Source organism: Nicotiana sylvestris, chromosome 3 (genome assembly GCF_000393655.2).
Source record: "Nicotiana sylvestris chromosome 3, ASM39365v2, whole genome shotgun sequence".
NCBI lineage: Eukaryota > Viridiplantae > Streptophyta > Magnoliopsida > Solanales > Solanaceae > Nicotiana > Nicotiana sylvestris.
The window spans coordinates 79644730-79664378 of NC_091059.1; the positions used below are offsets into that span (position 1 = coordinate 79644730).

The 19649-nt window shown below is 38.0% G+C and overlaps 1 protein-coding gene across 8 annotated transcripts in view; it reads left to right on the forward strand.

Annotated features, from left to right (window-relative positions):
• The window catches only part of LOC104231667 (uncharacterized), a 216258-nt gene that overhangs the window by 17385 nt on the left and 179224 nt on the right, over positions 1-19649 (forward strand). For 2 of the 8 annotated variants that reach the window (XR_011406086.1, XR_011406085.1), the window contains exons 1-2: positions 3929-4339; positions 17716-17807. Coding sequence is in view for 1 of the 8 variants with exons in the window: in XM_070170855.1 (XP_070026956.1) it covers positions 4155-4339 (185 nt within the window). In the remaining 7 variants the exon portion in view is untranslated. Of the gene's footprint in view, positions 1-3921; positions 4340-17715; positions 17808-19649 lie in introns of those variants that run through there. The other 6 variants (XR_011406083.1, XR_011406080.1, XR_011406078.1 and 3 more) reach the window with 6 other exon arrangements.

The following is a 19649-nucleotide window of genomic DNA, read 5'->3' on the forward strand; positions in this document are numbered from 1 at the left end:
CCACCCTATCGTTAACACCGGCTCGCGACTCATCAATTAGAACTATGTCATCGCCAAATAGCATGCACCATGGCACCTCCTTTTGAATATGGTGTGTTAACGCGTCCAGCACCAGGGCGAACAAAAACGGACCGAGGGCAAAACCTTGGTATAATCCCATTTCCACCGGAAAATGGTCAGAATCGCCTCTTACTGTCCTAACTCGAGCCTTTGCCCCAGCATACATGTCCTTAATCACCATAATGTAAGGGACCGACAGACCTTTGCCTCCAAGCATCTCCAGAGAACTTCTCTATGAACCTTGTCATACGCTTTCTCTAGGTCAATAAATACCATGTGCAGATCCTTCTTTCTCTCTCTGTACAGTTCCACCAACCGCCTAACAAAGTGTATAGCTTCCGTGGTTGAACGACCCGGCATGAACCCGAACTGGTTATCGGATACAGACACTATTATCCTCACCCTCGCTTCAACCACCTTCTCCCACACTTTCATGGTATGACTCAATAACTTGATACCCCTATAATTGTTACAACTCTGGATACATAACATATATCTAAAAGCTAATTAGCATGCTTATTTTATTGAAAAACCCCTTAAAGAGGTCAAGTCTCCACTTACCTCGGTCCAAGACTAATTTCATTGCTACAGAATTGATTTAGCGAGTTAAATCTCCTTCAAATGACATCGATATATAACAATTACCAAAATATACTACTTACAGTTAAATCTTATAACAAAGTGATATCAACATTATTACAAGGTCAGAATGATAATAATTTGGTAGTTGTAAATAGTTTTCACAAGTTTGGACAATAATTGGCTTGATTTGTTCGTTTAAAACCCAATCGTCACAAGCGAATTAACAGAATCGTTAGGACTTAATGTGTAGAAATTATGTGGAAGGCAGTCTTGGTTCGTGCAATGAGCTCGTCTGGATTGAAGTGATGACTGCTTAATTGTGTAAAAATCTCGGTGCATTGTATGTGATTAAAATTGTGATGTAGATAAATAGGCAAATGCCAGATGTGTACATAGTATGAACTGATTTTATGAGTACTAATTTCGGCACTTTAAAAGAGGATATACAAAGTTGAGTTTGCACTGGGTGATGGTTATTTCGTAAAACCAATGTTATTCATATTAACCAAAGTTCCTCCCAACTTTACACGTAAACCATTTTGCAACTTTTAAACACATACAATTGGTCTCATGTATAGGAAAAGAACAAACAACTTATGAATATGGTAAGCAAGCTTTAGGCACATAATTAAATCACGGGTACGATTTCCGTGGTGTGGTTGTTATATTTAATTTCAAATTAGTTTTGAATATGCATATCCATAGTTCACTTAGTTGGAGGCTTTTTCCTTTAATAAAATTGAGGTGTGCCATGCCAAATGAAATCTCAAAATGAATGGCCTTCATTTAATTAATTTTAATCCTTAGAAATTGAGGCGTGCCATTTTAGTCGAATTTTCCATGGCCCTCGCAAACTTGAAAATGCGTAGTTGCTTTAGGCGCGCTATTTTTAAAAAATTACCTTCCTAAACTTGAGTGTGCATTTCATGTGGCCCAAATCTAAATCTTAACAACATTAAATAAAATGTCTCGGATTGTGGGTGCATTTCATGTGGCGTGGTCCAAAGACGTGTTTTAGATGACGTTGAAATCATCCTTAAAATAATTAAAAGTGGTTTTAAAGTTAAAATGTACATAGTTTTAAAAGTGTTTTAAAATCAGATAAATAGGCCAAATATAATAGTTGAGTGACCGTTCTAGAACCACGGAACTCGGGAATGCCTAACACCTTCTCCCGGGCTAACAGAATTCCTTACCCAGATTTCTGGTTCGCGGACTATAATACAAAGTCAAATTTTCCCTCGATTTGGGATTTGAACCAGTGATTTGGGACACCATAAATTATCCCAAGTAGCGACTCTGATTCTTAGATAAATAATCCCGTTTCGATTATCACTTTAAGTTGGAAAAAAACTCTCTTATACATTTTCCACGGTAAGTAAAAAGGAGGTGTGACACTAGTCACTCCCATCATAACTTGGTAGTCTTTTCCATTATAGGGTTCCACTCCCTACTTGACCCCCGGCATAACCCGTGGATCTCCCCGGCATAACCCGATGACCTTTTTCTTTTCCGGCATAACCCAATGATCTTTCCCGGCATAACTCGTGAACCTCCCCGGCATAACCCGATGACCTTCCCCGCCATAATTCGTGAACCTCCCCGGCATAACCCGAAGACCTTTTTCTTTTCCGGCATAACCCGATGACCTTTCCGGGCATAACCCGTGGACCTCCCCAGCATACCCCGATGACCTTTTTCTTTTCCGGCATAACCCGATGATCTTTTCCGGCATAACCCGATGACCTTCCCCGGCATAACTTGTGGACCTCCCTACATAACCCGAGGACCATTTTCTTTTCCGACATAACCCGATGATCTTTCCCGCCATAATCCGTGGACCTTCCCGGCATAATCCGATGACTTTTTTCTTTTCCGGCATAACCCGATGACTTTCCCGGCATAACCCGTGGACCTTTCCGGCATAACTCGATTATTTTTCCAGCATAACCTAATAATCTTCCCAACTTGGGGCCTCCGATCCCCATTTGATTGCATTTTAGATATAGGGTCCCCACTCCTTAATCTCCTTTTCCCAAGGATACACAATCCTGATCTTATTGCTTTCAATAAAGAGATAGTTTAGATTTTGTTACAATAACTCACAAAGTTTTCCTAGTGAAAACTGGGGCAGAAAATTTCATTCGTTTGTTTGCTTTGGTGCCTGAACATGTTTTCATCGTGAGGCACAAGGTTTGAGATGACCAAAAGAAGAAGTCTCAACCCAAATAAAATAAAAGGAGAAACAAGAAAAGAAGTGAGCTCTAAGTATAGAAGCGAAGAAAAGATGCGGACTGCTCAAGATATGATTGAAGTCACAATCTTCGCATGTCCCGCCTTGATCCGAAAAGCTGAAGAAGAATGAACCAGTAGTTGCAGCTAGCGAGCATCAAGATTCAAGGTCAGAGTCTGCAGGAAGAACCATCAAAGACTCAAGATCAAGCTTTAGAAGGTTTATAAATAGGAATCTTGTAACTCGTAGTTAATAAGCTTAGCTAGTTTAGCTTTTTATTTTTTATTTTTGTGTAATAAGGAGCTCAGCAAGCAGAAACAGCAACAACAACAGTGAAATCACAATTTCCAGTAGTCCCAGCTACCAAAACTTCCAAAACTACACCGACCTGATTCCTTTATAGCCAAGGATATGTAGGCAACCTCTGAAGCAAGGTTCAGTCAAAACTTTTTCAAAATGCTTCCAAATGGAGTTTCAAACGGGCAAAAATTGTTCGTAATTGCTCACTTTATCTTTGCCCGAAAACTCTTCATGTTTCCGAGCAAAGAAGGGCAGCTGTGAGCACATGATTTTGCCATATTTGAAATACTCCTATAAAATTCAAAAAAAAAAAGATTTTTTCCAATTATTTGCCATTTTGTAGGATTTTATTAATTGTTTGCATTTTTGTGCACGTTTAATTTTTATTAAAATTATGAAAAAATATCAAAAATAACATGCATTTCATCTAGATTTTGTTTTTATATTGTTAGGATTAATTAGTTAATTATTTATTTTATTAAAAAATAAAAATCACGAAAATATCTCATTTTTTTTACATTTTAGCTTTTAATCATAGATTAGTGATTTTTCTTTTTAGGATCGAGTAATTGTTATAAATATTATAATTAGTTTAATTTTACAAATTAGATTAATTTAGGGATTAAATCAAGTTTTTCTTAATTTAAAAAAAAGAGGAAAAGAAAAGGGAATAAGAAAAGAAATTGAAGAAAATGTTTAATTGCATTGGGCTAATTCTTGTACCCAAATCAGGCTCAAATTTTCCTACCCAGCCCTCAAATCACAAAAAATGAGAGACCCCCCACCTTAGAGACGAAAGAGGAAGCTCTCTCATCTTCAACAAAAACCAGCGACTCCCCCCCCCCCCCCCACTCAGATCAGACAAAGTTTTCTTCACTTCACCACGTGAAAAACACTAAAAATTCCTGAATCCCAGATCTGGAAAACTCAAAAAGCTCCAAATTAAAAAGGAAAATTAGAATTTGAACAAGGAGCTTCCATGTCCTTCTGGTTTTTGGTATTAATTTTCTGGTTTGCTGAGAAAATCGCTGTTGCCTCCCTTTGCTGTTGGCTTGAGCATCATTCGCTGTTCTCGGCCTTCATCCGGCTCATTTCAGCCTCATTCTTTGTTCGATTTAGAGGAGTTCGAGATTCAGCCTCCATTTCTAGATTTTCGGCAATTAGGTATGTAAATATTCACCTATTTTTCACTTCAAATCTATGAATGAAGATCTGAGTTACTCAAGCCGTATTCCTGATTGATTTCGTGGATGTGTCACTGAATCTTGTTATGATCCCTTCTATTTTAGTTTGTCGCTCACTTTGGATTAATTGTTGAATTGAAACTATTCTCTGTTTAAGTGTAGTTTGACTCGATGTGTTGTAAATTCATTACTGGATTGGCCTTTTCATTTCTATGTTGGCTATTGCTTTGGCTGATTATTCTGACTGATTGTTCGAGCTGAAATTAATCATTGATCATTAGATCTCAATTATGGAATTTTGAAGCCAAATGATTTTGTGTCTGTTTCATACAATTGATAGAAGCATATAGTGAAGAGTTAGTCTTAGAAGTTAGATTGTTCGGCTTTCAACAGTACTCACTTGTGATTCCCTGATGTGTCCATTTATGTAATGTGGTTCATGTGGATAGCCTCTTATGTAGTTGTCTGTGGAAATGAACTTTTTAACAGTAAGTTTATGAGTTATATGAAAAGATAAGGAGTCTTATCTCTTACTTATTTTGCTCTAAATTGGCCATGGATGAATGAAACTTTCCTATTGGCCTTTGTACTATCTATTGTTAAGTTGGTACAAATGTTATGTTGAGCAACTTGGTCCAAACACAGCTTCTTTCTTCATTCAAAGACCAGCTATGAACACCCCAAATAATGCCTCGAACTTCAGTCCCAAAATAGCTTGAAAGCAGTGCAAAACAGCCTTGAAATGCAGCTGAAGCAAGCTGCAAAACAGCCTAAAAAACACCATGTAGAGCACCACTGTTAGCTTCCTTTTTGAAGTAAAAAATCAGCCAAAATCCATTAGCTTTCTAGCTGTAAAACCCACAAAAAATCAGCCTCCAAAACAGCCAAAAAACACAGCTGAAAATCTGCCCAAAAATGAAGCAAAACCAGGTGTAAAGCTGCTGAAAAACAGCTCCAAATCCCACCCAAAACTCAGCAAAATTCAGCCATGAGTTCCACGAAATTACAGCTGCAAAACAGTCCTAAAACCAGCCTTCCGCCTCCTAAAACCACCGCTAAAGTCGCCAAATTGAGTCGAGGTCGTTGAGTTTGCCGAGCTTCAAAAAATTCTGGTCATGGTCCCTTGTTCGAGCTTCCCATTGCTATTGTGCCTACAACTTTCAAATGTAAATATGAAGACTTTCTTTGGCTCTCATTGCATAAAAACTCTTTTTTTTTGTTATTTATTTCATGTCCAGTTCATCTTGCTAGCTTAGTAAACAATTTTGTGTTAGTTTATCTATTGCTCGTCATTTTAATTGGTCCACCTGTTTCCTTCAAGTTACATGACATGAAAGTTACATTGTTAGAGACATAAGTGTTAAGGACAAAAATAAAAGGAATTGGGTTCCAAAATATTTACTGCTTTGTTTCGTTGGTCAGGAATAGGCCACGAGTAGTGTTAATTGAAAGAATGTAATTTTGTTAATCCAAATAGTTAAAATTATACATCTTCTCCATAAACCATTCAATATTCATAACTCTTGACCTTGCAATAATCTCGAATATAGAATAACAACTCATGAACATTCGTAGTTTGCTTTAGGCGTGATTAATTTTAAATCATCGTGATTATGGGTAAGGTTCCCGTGACATAGTTATGATACCTAATTCCCAAATTTGGGTGTGCATTTCATGTGACCCGATCATAACAACTTCGAACACTAATTAAAATAAAACATATCGCGAATCGCGGGTGCATTTCATGTAGCCTGGTTTGCGGCGTGTCCCAAAACGGCAAGTGTACAACAATCGTAACTTGTTCAAGAAATAATTCCATAAATCCTAAAAAGGGTTTTTAAATAATTAAAAGTGGTTATAAAGCTAAAAATGCACAATAGGTTAAAACATGTAGTAAATCAGATAATAGGCCAACTATAATAGTTTAAGCGACCTTGCTAGAACCACGAAACCCGGGAATGCCTAACACCTTCTCCCGGGTTAACAGAATTCCTTACTTAAAATTTCTGGTTTCGCAGACTTTTAAATAAAGTCTATTTCCTCGATTTGGGATTTTAAAAAATAAACTGGTGACGTGGGACACCATAAATATTTCAAGTGGCGACTCTGAAAAAATAAATAAAATAATCCCATTTCGAATCACTTTAATTGGAAAAACTCCCTTACGGGTGGTAAAAAGGAGGTGTGATAATACATACCACGCGAACGCGATGAAGAAACACGACACCAGATACCAGCAAAACACAACAGTGCAAAATGAAGGGAAATTAGCTCGAAATCAATTCGAAACACGCCCAAGCCCCTTAGGATCATGTCCAAACATACCAACAAGTCCCATGACATAACATGGACCTACTCAAGGCCTCAAATCACACATAACAACATCAAAACGATGAATCACACCTCAATTCAAAATCAATGAACTTGAAACTTCAAACTTCCACAACCGATGCCGAAACCTATCAAATCATGTCCGATTGATCTCAAATTTTGCACACAAGTCACATTTGACATTACGAACCTACTTCAACTTCCAGAATTGGAATCCGACCCTGATATCAAAAATTCAACTCCGGGTCAAACTTTCCAAAATTTCAAATTTCGTCATTTCAAGCCAAATTCTGCTACGGACCTCCAAATTATGATCCAAACACGCTCCTAAGTCTAAAATCACCCAACGGAGTCAATGGAACCATCAAAAATCCAATCCGAGGTCAAATACTACAAAGTCAAAACTTGGTCAAACCTTTCAAATTTAAAACTTCTAGCTGAGAATCATTCCTCCAAATCAATTCCGAATAACCTGAAAACCAAAACTGACAATTCACAGAAGTCATAATACATCATACGGAGCTACGCCCCTCAACCAACCGAGCGAAGTGCAAACGCTCAAAACGACCGGTCGGATCGTTACATCCTCCCCCACTTAAACATACGTTCGTCCTCGAACGTACCTAGAGTTGTTCTCAAAGCCATCAAACCGTCGTGTAACCTTACCATGCATATACCTGAGGGTGATCCCACGTCACCCTATCCCATATAGGTCTGATAACACAACATGATTGAAATTTCTTAGTCCAACCCAGCCCATAAGTCTTAGAACCCAATTTCCAACATCCAGAATTTTCTATAAGATCAGAATCTCGCATCTACACATTGTATAAGTCTGAATAAGTTGTATCAAGCCATATCCGTAACCCAAGATGTAATCACATGATATACCTCAAAACTCAAATACTCATAGCGATAATTTCTAGTCACAGTAGCTGCTCAAAACAACCAAATGCCGGTAATAAACCTTTTATCAAACAAAGCCTCGTTATAACACCTTCATATACTGCCAATGATGAAAGAAACACGCAGAAACTCAACCATTTGTCAAATCAACAAGTCATGGAGTTCCTTCTCCTTCGACAAGGACTATAGCAAATTTCTAAGCCGACTTTCGATATTGTTCTTCCAACCATGCTGTAATCAATTCCAATAGTATTCATTCTAGGTCCAATGACCCCATCTCATCCAACACGACCACCCTAGTGACATGACACATCAATAAAATCTAAAGCCGTAACTCGTGCAATCCGTGCACCAATAAGCAACATTCCAAATGTACTCAATCATGGAAAATGACTCAAATAAGAGAACCGTCCCGCAAGCTCAACGGGTACCACCTCAACACAATGCTAAGAACCCATCACACACCACAAAACCAAAACACACAAATCTATCACAAAGGATAATACCACAATATAACTCTGCTACAATGCGCAGGCCCATCCAAACACTGGTCCATATTATATACCTCGAGCCACCCTGCTCAAAATCAATAATCATGCGCGATTTGACATCAAGTTCCCAAAGTGAATTACCATAACCACGAAGAAGCAAAATGACGCAATGCCCCACAAGCCTGAAGGAACATAACCAATGTGCGACCAATCATGCGACACCCAAATACTCATCTCGCTCAAATTCCGCTATAAAGCCCAAATGGAACCATTCCATGTGTGCATATAACCAACGAATCACAACCCCTCACAGCATGAAAGAGTAACGCAGAATATGTCTGATACGAATAAAATCAACTCCAACCAAATGGCATATCCCTCAACAATAGCAATATGGAGCCAACCAATCCTGCTCGGTACCGAATACACATCCAAATTTGGCCTACTAATGGACCCCCAAATCAACTCTTGTCACCCACAAACAGAGAAATAACCCTCCGAAAGTCCACAACGACTGAATCATAACACATACTATCCTCTGACAAACCTTGGCTGCATTTTCACAGTTCACAACTACGAAACAACCTACTCTTGAAAACTCCTAGTCTTCAAATCCATAGAACACACGAATCATCATATCTGATTCCAACTCCATCACCCGAATACCTAACACATCTCTCCTACACGATTTTCCTATGAGGAATACTTCTATAATTCTTCCGTGCCACATAGTAAAATTTGAATATCAACAATAGATCAACCAGGGAAGTGCTGTAATACCAATGAAGTATCCGTAAATCAAGGCATATTGCCCCTTCTGAAATGTATACTCTCATCAAGCCATACTAAATAGTAATATTATTTACATAGTCATCTGAAACTGTCCATGCTGCTTAAGGACTCATAACCTTCCTTTCAAAATTGAACTGTGACCTTGCACATATCAATCTCGATCCTACACAACATATCGCATATACCATGCCATCCTGTGAAAAATACGAGGACTTCATAATCCACTCCGAGTCACAAGCAACTACATACTCAATTAGCCAAGATCTTTCCATTTGATTTCATTCGGAGAAAATCACTATACATCACATGCTCCTTATGCCAGTAGGAAATATATATCTCTAACCGAGGTAGAAACCATCAAGAACTCTTCGAATCTCATTTACACAAAACCAAACCGTCAGGACTGAATCCCTCTAACTCAACCCAGCTACGCAGGTCACCAAAAACCTAAGAGTATTGCCACGAAACACCTGTAGAAATCCACCACATCACATGCAGCCAAAGAACTGATCATATCCATTACCATGCTGATCTAACCTACTACCAAGTTGTCCTATTTCTCCGAGTTCCTTCTGAATTACCTTCAAATTGATACTTCTCTTCTCCAAAATACCACAATCCTCAACCCAAGACTCACCACACGAGACCCTAGGATCAAACCACACCGCCCTAAGGCTCATAAGCTGCTGAATGCTCTCTTAAGCACCCTAAAAGTACCACAACTGAGATACCCACTATGACGAGACCTTCTGTCAATTTAAGGTTGTTCATTTTTACCTTCCTGATACTGAATGTAGAATCCATAATCATATAGAAATACTGCAAGTCTCGACACTATCCAATGTAACTCTCGACTTCTAGCCATATACAAATCCGCAACATTCTCAATTGCCACATATAAATCTTGAGTTCATTAGAACCATTCTCGAGAGTTTCCCACTCTACTCGAATCTCAATAGCACCACCCAAATGAACCGAGCGGCTTGTGCTCCTTTTGCACCCTAATACCCTAAGAAGTAATTCACACCTCTAAGCAACCAAGCAAATTTCTACTCCATGAACACTGCATCCTTCACGAATAGCCACTCAATCATTCCATGATTTCCATATACCCATAGAGTATAATGCAACTCGTATCCAGAAACTCCCTTACTCGAGTCATCCTCAATCTCAACTTCGATAGGTCATAACTAATTCACCAGTATATCTCAAATCGAAACCAATATAGCACATAATCGCACAATCAACCCGTCGATAGCAGACTCCCCCACTTGGCTCAAAGCTAGGAATTAAAGCATTTGATAACTTACAATACCCATACTTTGTTGCTGCCAAAATCCCTCACTGAAATTCAACTAAATCTTCTATAAGCTCATGTAGCACAAGCTATCTAGCATCTCAAATCATCTGCAAATCTCACATTCACCCTTGTAATAGTCAAGCCAACTCTTATAAGTAATGCAAACTCAAAATCGTAGCACATATAATCCACTGGTAAAAGAGAACTCTCAATACAACAACATAGGGGTCACACAACCTCAGGACACCCCGCAAAAGATAACCCACTTGCTTAGCCTCAAACTAACATCTTTCTATACCCATCCACAGTCACAACTACCACGAAAATACTTAGTCTTCCTGATTCTGAACTCATCAACAAGACATGAAAAATCTACTTCACTCCACAATTAAACGACATGAAGGGTCCTTCAACACACCCATAACTCGAGATTATACGTCAAATCAAGACAGAAATCAAGCACCAATTTACATCTCAATCAAACTCCTTTCGTCACATTCAAACCATCCGAACACTTCCCCCAATCACATCATACTCATTACACAGCCATCCTACCACAAATTCCACCAATAAGGACACTACCGGACATATAAATCCAAAAGCACGTGCTCCCACAATCAACACCTCTGTGCTCAAGCTACCGTCAAAACCTAGCCTCAAGTCCTCCAGATTGGCCCATCATCAACACATAGAAATCACATCTCGCACCTCATCCATGGAATCACAATCCATCGATGCACAACTGATACCGAGTGCTCATGTGCACATACGAATGCGTGGAAGGAATTCAAATAATTACGCTTCAAGCTGAATCAATGTCACACGATAAGGAAAGAAAGATGAGAAGTATATCCTAAATGCCCTATAGTCTCTCGAAGATAAGTGTGGACGTCATCATACCAATCTGCAAGACTCTACTAGACACTTGCTCATGATATGTAGAACCTATGAACCTAGAGCTCTGATACCGATCTATCATGACCCGAAATCCACTAGTCGTTATGGCACCCAACCCAACCCGCTAGGTAAGCCAATTAATAATTATCCATTTCCAATTAACATAATAAAAAAATTAAACAAAGGAATTATCTGATTCTTATACATTTCCCAAGGACTGGTAGTACAAATCATGAGTTTCTAAGAATAGAGTTTACAAAACTGATACGAAGAAAATACATCTTATGTTTGAAAAGTACATAAATAGAGTTTTATAAAACCAAGGCTACCATGAACAAGAGACAGCTACAATAAGGACGCAGGTACTCCTTCAAATCCAGCTCCCGCCATGCACAGCAATATCGGCATCCAAAATCTGCACTCACTGTGCAAAAAGTGTAGTATGAGTACAACCTACCCCATGTACTTAATAAGTAACAAACCTAACCTTATGTTGAAAGTAGTGACGAGCTGGAACATAGGTCGGGTCCAATACCAATAACCAATAACAGTTCATAACAATGTAAAGCAAGTAAATAAAGAAGTAGCTCAGAGATAAAATGTTCAGCTTTTTCACAATTTTCCAAAAAACAGTTCCGCTTTTCAAGTATATCAGTGAAAACTCAAATCCTTTACCAAAATCATCAAACATATGACTAAGTTTGAAAAGTGTAATTTTTCCCAAAAACTTTTTATAGGTAAATGTTTCATTTTCAGAAGACATGAGGAAAGTAAAACCATGAATGTCACCAAAACCGGGCAGCAAAGGAAATGCATCTCTATGCATATGTCTCAAGTATGTATATCAAATGAAATGCCTCTCAGTGATGAACTCATGTACTCACACTTTCTAAGTACTCAACCTCACTGTCTCGCATTATCTCTTACCGTGCTCAATACTCAGTACACTCAATCACTCAGCACTGTACAATACTCGTTGTGACGTGCAACCCGATCCATAAACACATACATAGTCGACTACGCTCACTAGGGGTGAGCAGACTTCGGAGGGGCTCCTACAGCCCAAGCTCTATAATCCACACAGACAACTCACGTACTACACGGAACACTCACGTGCTATAACATCAATATATGGATCCGCACAGACAACTCACGTGCTGCACGGACAACTCACGTGCTATAGTATCAAACTCATATGACCATAACCGAGTAGAGAATACTTACTCAAATTCATATGGTAAAAATTGCTTCAAGAATGCCTCAATCCGAGCTCTATAGCTCCAAAAATGTTAAAATGGCCAAACCCTCGAAATAGAGTATTTTATACTTCTGCCCAGACATCCTCTTTCGCGAACGTGGGAACACCATCGCGTTCGCGATGAACAAAAATATCATCCACCAAAATGCTCTACGCGTTCGCGGATCAAGCCTCGCGAATGCGATACACATCGCGGACAAAACTACGCAAACACGACCCAAGACTCGTGAACGAGATGAAGAAAGGTCCTCCAGCCTAGATCCTAGCTCGTCTCTACGCGAACGCAACAACCCATACGCGAACGCGAAAAATTCTTGTCCCAACACTATGCGAACGCGAGACATACTTCGCGATCGCAAAGAACAACTTGCTGCTGCCATAAGAATACACTATGCGTTCGCGACATATCACGTGAACACGATGAGGAAACGCAACACTAGATACCAGCAGAACACAACAGTGCAAAATGAAGGAAAAATAGCCCGAAATCAATCTGAAACACGCCCGAGCCCCTCGGGATCACGTCCAAACATACCAACAAGTCCCATAACATAACACGGACCTACTCAAGGCCTCAAATCACACATAACAACATCGAAACGATGAACCGCACCTCAATTCGAAATCAATGAACTTGAAACCTCAAACTTCCACAACCGATGCCGAAACCTATCAAATCACGTCCGAATGTCCTCAAATTTTGCACACAATCACATTTGACTTTACGGACCTGCTCCAACTTCCGGAATTGAAATCCGACCCCGATATCAAAAATTCCACTCCCGGTCAAACTTTTCAAAATTTCAGCTTTCGCCATTTCAAGCCAAATCCTGTTATGGACCTCCAAATCACGATCCAGACGCGCTCCTAAGTCCAAAATCACCCAACGGACCCATCAAAAATCCAATCCGAGGTCAAATACTACAAAGTCAAAACTTGATCAAACCTTTCAAATTTAAAGCTTCTAGCTGAGAATCATTCCTCCAAATCAATTCCAAATAACCTGAAAATCAAAACTGACGATTCACATAAGTCATAATACATCATACAGAGCTACTCATGCCCTTAAACAATCGATCGAAGTGCAAATTCTCAAAACGATCGGTCGGATCATTACATATGAATGAACTCAAATAAGGAAAAACAAATGACAAGCCAAATAATCAAATCGTTCCCAAGGCATGGACTTACAACAAGAATTACCTCGAGGCACCACACCTCATAATCACAAATCATAGGCCACAATTTCCAAATCTTACATGTATGGCACCTCATGCCCACAATAATAATCACCTTCGCACGACAAGCCCACATGCTACCATGTATATTGCAACCGTGCCAAATATCAATTAAAATAATTGAGAAATATATTTAAACACCATAAAGCATAATAACAATCTTGAATAAGGTAATGTGTCAAATAACACAATGAGTTTATGTAGAAATCAAAATAAAGTACAATTTATAAAAAATAGAGTATTAGATGAGTTTTGTTTAGAAATCAACAAAAATTGAGTAAATAAATCATGTTTAAACAAAGCAAATCATCAGTTAAGATGTGATAATAATTTTAAGTAAAGTAAATATCAAATAGGGCAATGAGTATAGTTTGAGAACCCAACTAAAATAAAAGTGCGATAACCATTTAAAATGTAAAGCATCGAGTGAGATAACGAGTTCTATCTTAAGAGACACATAAAATAAAGTATATTAATAATTCTTTTATTTAAACCGTTACGTTACTAAAAACTCAACATAATGTGAGATAATGACTCCACGCAATTAAATTCACATTGACAATCGTTTACCAAGTATTAACGGAGGCACAGGTTGGTATGTTAATGCAATGCAACAAATCACGCAGAATCCATAACTCACATGAGAAGCCACAATCGTTCCAACACCAACATAACAACGAATACCCAAACACAATCAAAATACAAATAAATGATTGGACGAAGAACAATAATTGTTCAAATCAACAAGTCGTTCCAACGTGAAATTTACAATAAGAATTACAACCGAAGTACCGCCTCGAAATCACATTTCACAAGTCATAATCACAATATTTCCTTATATCACCGCGTGGTCCGTGTATTTATTTTTAAAAATATTTTTCCGAAAATAACTACACACGTTTTAACCCCCTTGTCTCATCGCGTGGCTTCAAGTAATTCCTTTACTAGTAACACACGTTTAAATTTTCACCTTATATCACTGCATCCCTATCCTTATACCACCGTATGCATATCAATATCACAACACAATAATCAACTCGCACCACATGTGACCATAATCCACAACACTTGCCAACATCAACAATATCGATGTTATCACAATATATAGCTCACGGCTTAGTCACAATGTGTACACGAATCTCAATAACAACAAAATAAATGAGGAGTGCTCAACAAGGAAAGATATCTCAACAATTATCAACTTCAACCTCAATGTGCTAGTGACTTCCACAACTTCAACACCAATAACTCAATCAAGAAGATATTCCACGAAATAACAACTTCAAGTAAGAGTATCTCAATAATAAAAGGGGTAACAAGACAATAAGGAAGGTAACAACTTCAACTAAGCATATAAGACCAACTACAATAGTAACAAGTATAACAAATGCTAACAACATCAATTAGAGCATGTGAGAGTAAATTTAACATAAAAGATGTAACAGTAAATGTATGGAAGAAGTCTAAAGGTCTAAACCGGTCAAAATACCACATATAGTCCATGTACAAACTCGTCATCTTGTGTACACGTCCTTCACATAGTACAATTAGTCCAAACAACCCAAATTGTAAGGGGTAATTTTTCTCACACAAAGTTAGACAAGATACTTACCTCAACTAGGCCAAATCAGCCATCAAAATAGGTTTTCCCTTAAAATTCGCCTTCATATGGCTCAAACTTAACCAAAAGTGACTTAATATCATCAAAAAATATAAGGGAAACCAATTACAATAGATAAAGCTTTGATCTTTACACATTTTTCAAAAAGATAATAAAAGTCAACCCCAAGACCCATCTGTTAAAAATTCGGGTCCAAGGATAGACTTCGACTATCCATAACTCCACGAGTCCTTATATATATTTTGTTTTTAAATCCGAGTCAAAATCGACTCTAAAACTCAAATTTTTATTTTTCAAAATTGTGACAAAAATCCCCAATTTTACTCTTTGATTTTCATAAATTTGATGTTAAATCTAAGATATAATCATAAAATATAGTTGAAAATTGATCAAAATCACTTACCTAACAGTTTGGTATGAAAATCTCTTTTCAAAATCGCTTCCCTCCGAGTTTAGGGTTCTGATCATGCCCAACTCTAGTCCTAAAAAGGATAAGCGGTCGCTGCAAATATAATCCGGTCTAAAAGTCCGGAGTCGATCCCATAGAGAACTAAGGCTTAGCTGCAGTTGTTCAATATTGCTAAGAACCTCAAGTCCAAATAATTTACTAATTATAGAGATTATAATATTTATTTCTAACTAATTAACTAACACTACTATAAAGCAGTAAAATTATCAACTAATAATGATGAAATTTGAGACAAAACTAAGGAGGTCTAGAGTTGTGATTTCCCCAAGTGTTGGAATCCTTCCTGCTATGTTCCCAACAATTTTGCCTATGTATTCTCTACTGATTGTGAGCACTTTAGGTGTCGTAATTCTTTCTCGAGCAACTATAATAATTTACTGGACATATTCTTTCGAACTATGCTAGCTGGCTTTATCTAACCGCTCATTTTGACCGCGTCAAGGCTTTGTTATTTCTAAACCTACTTTTAAACCTGTTTCGCCCCGCAGTATTACGTCAATGTTATGCTCTGCAGTAATATATTACGATGATGTTACGCCTTGCAGTATTACATTACGATGATGTTACGCTTCGCAGTATTAAGTTACGACAATATTGCACCTAACAGTATTACATTACGGTGATGTTATGCTGAGCAGTATTAAGTTACGACAGTGTTGAACCCAACAGTATTACATTACGGTGATGTCATGCTTCGCAGTATTAAGTTATGATGAAGTTGCACCCTGAAGTATTGTACGTTGAATTTGTTGTAAGGTAATTGACATCAGTGTCCAAGTAAAAGATTATTTGGAGATTATAAGATTATGCTATTTCACAAGTGATTAGTAAAGGTGAAAGGGGGAGCAAGTCAAGGAAAATGAATTTTCGTCCAAGTTTGGCATGTTGGGATAAAATATGGCTCGAGCTAAAATACTCGGTATTTATGGACTAGTACCATACAAGGTACCACATGACTATAATAGTATGGTGTATAAGGTATGTGAAAAGTGAGTAATATTTCAAGTAAGTGGGAATAATTCTCAATTTTGCATTAATTATCGGGTAACAAGACATTACCCAGTTAACTAATAAGTGGATAAAACTTAATTAATTATGCTCCAAAGACATGTGGCAACACTAGCTTTCCACATGAGGCGACTAAGCAATTATGCCTCCTGGGTGGCTATCTATGATGTACTTAGAATCAAATGACCAAAGTGAGTGATTATCCAAAACAATTCATATACAAGTCTTGAACACAAAGTAACGTTACTGGTTTCAAAAAGAAAGCAAGAAGGATTCCATTCTTACTTTGAAAGGTTGGAAGCTAATTTTTTCATAAATAAAAACGTTAGAGCAGAAGCATTTTGTTTCAAAACAAAAGATCCATCAGAAGCAATTTCGTTCAAATTTCAAAGCGCAGAAGCTTAATCCGATTTTTGGGTTCTAAGTTCAATCCACGAAGGTTTTCAACGGAATATTATACGGAGTTCTTCCTACTACACGTATGTTAAGGCCATCGCTTCTTTCTTTTGGCATGATCCATGATACGAACGAAACGTGCAAATGCACAAACTCCATAAATGACTCTATTCATAGAAGTATTAGAGATATCTATGTTCTTGAATTTCCGTGTGTTATAATATTTTATCATCTGTTCATGGGTATAAGAGAAAGATTTTATTAACGTACTTTTTATGCATTGCATTCATGTACATTGACCCATGACCAGATGACGTTATATATGCGTATATATAAATACATATATATGTATGTATATATATATATATATATGATTTTGGCCAGAGTGACCGATATGATATGATGGGATGCCCTCAGAGGCTGATGATGTTATGAAACATGTACCTATGCACGACATGGCATTCATATGCATATGCATGATACTATAATTATTTCATGATTTACAAAATTATTCAGACTTACAGGTGGAGTCATTTACTCTATGTTTCCTCTATGTCTGTTATGTACTTATTTATGTGTCTTACATACTCAGTACATTATTCGTACTGACGTCCTTTTTGCTTGGGGACGCTGCGTTTCATGCCCGCAGGTCCCGATAGACAGGTCGAGAGCCCTCCAAGTAGGCTATCAGCTCAGCGGAAGATGTTGGTGCGCTCCATTTGCTTCGGAGTTGCTTGTCTGGTTAGTAAGATTTAGATGTGTATTGTTTGGTATGGCGGGACTCTGTCCCGACCTTTATGACATTTATGTACACTTAGAGGCTTGTAGACATATGTCGTGTACGTGAAAGATTGTACGGCCTTGTCGGCCTATGTTTTGAGTTTATAAATGATAATGTTGGTCTATTGGGCCCGTATATCACGTGTACATGATGTTGTAATAAGAAAGATACATCACGTTGGTACTCGGTTGAGTAAGGTATTGGGTGCCCATTGCGGCCCATCGGTTTGGGTCGTGACAAAACCCGTTGTATTGATTTCTCACATACGTTAGGAGTGATGTTGTTCAACAACCACCTAAATATGTATCCTTTCTCAAGAAACACATAATAAATAGGCACAGTCAATCGATGACCATTCAATCAACAACAATAAACACGTAGTTGAACAAGTAGAGAAATCCAACGGCTCAATTATATAAAAACATAACAAGAATTTATCCTACAAAAGGTTCTATCAAAATTCTAGATAACAAATTAGCTATTCATAATAATATGTAAAACTACAATACTAAAAGTCATAACGAACAATGAAAAAAAATAGGAAGAGGAAGGTATTCCCGCCTTGCTCCTATTGTGTCTCTGCCTCCTTAGGTCGAATCTGTGTCAAAAGTGTGTCCAACCTCCTCAAAATACCATTTTTCCATGTATATATACCAAGTAGGGTCAGGCCCTAACAATTATACCTTCTCCTACGTGAAAAAAGACAATTTTTCAGGCATGGACGCACGCGGTCGCGGTTTGGGCATGGTTCGGGCGCAGTATTTTCACAGTGCACTGCATCAGTCCGCTTCCAGGTCCACGGTCGCGGATTCGACCGCGTTTGTTACCATGTTCCATTTGGAATTTGGAAAAACGTGAAACATGAAAGTTGTATCCCTTTGAGTTAGCTTTCCAACTATATATTATATAGCCCAAATGGAGTTCGGAGAAAAAAGTTATGTCCATTTTACTAGACAGTGCGTAATATGCCTACTCGAATCTTCGTTCGTTTTTAACTATCAAATTTGACCCCCGAACACGATCCCGGCTTAATTCCTTGGGCTTTTACTCAGACTTCAAAGCTCTAAATCACTTGAATTCATTCCATAACATCTATATAGCTCGGAATCACTCCTACAAAGCATAAAAGACACAGTTGGTGCAAAACACTAGCGATTAAAGCTCAAATTTAATTAAAGTGCAGTAAATTAAAGTGTAATAAGCGACTAAAATACGCAATTATAGCCTATCATCAGGTTCAAAATATGATAAAATAAAGTTAAGTCCCGAAATACTCAACTATAAACAAGCTGCAGATGTCACATTTGCGACCTGTTGTTTGCAATTGCAATCCTCACAAATTCGGAACCAAAATTGCAAAAGGAAATACTGACCCGCAAATGCGAGTAATGGAATCTTCGCATAAGCGACATGAATTTCACAAATGCGGAACTTCTCCTGCCCAGGTGCTATCGCAAATGCGATGGAATTATTTGCAAATGCGAACCCCCTTGTTCCCATCTCGACATTGCAAAAGCGAGAAGGAACTCAAAAGTACGGAGATCGCAAATGCAAGAACAGAGCACCAGAATCAGCTAAACCTTGCCAAAAACTCTCTGGAACACATCCAAAACTCCCCCGAGCCCTCAGGGCTCTAAATCAAACACTCATGCATGCACATAAACATTATGCTAACTCGCTCGTGTGATAAAAATAAATAAATAACATCTAGAACTATGAATCGGATATCAAAAAGCATGAATTTTGAAGAAAAAGTTCAAGAACCTCTAGAAATGCAAGCAAGCGTCCAAATCCTATCAAAT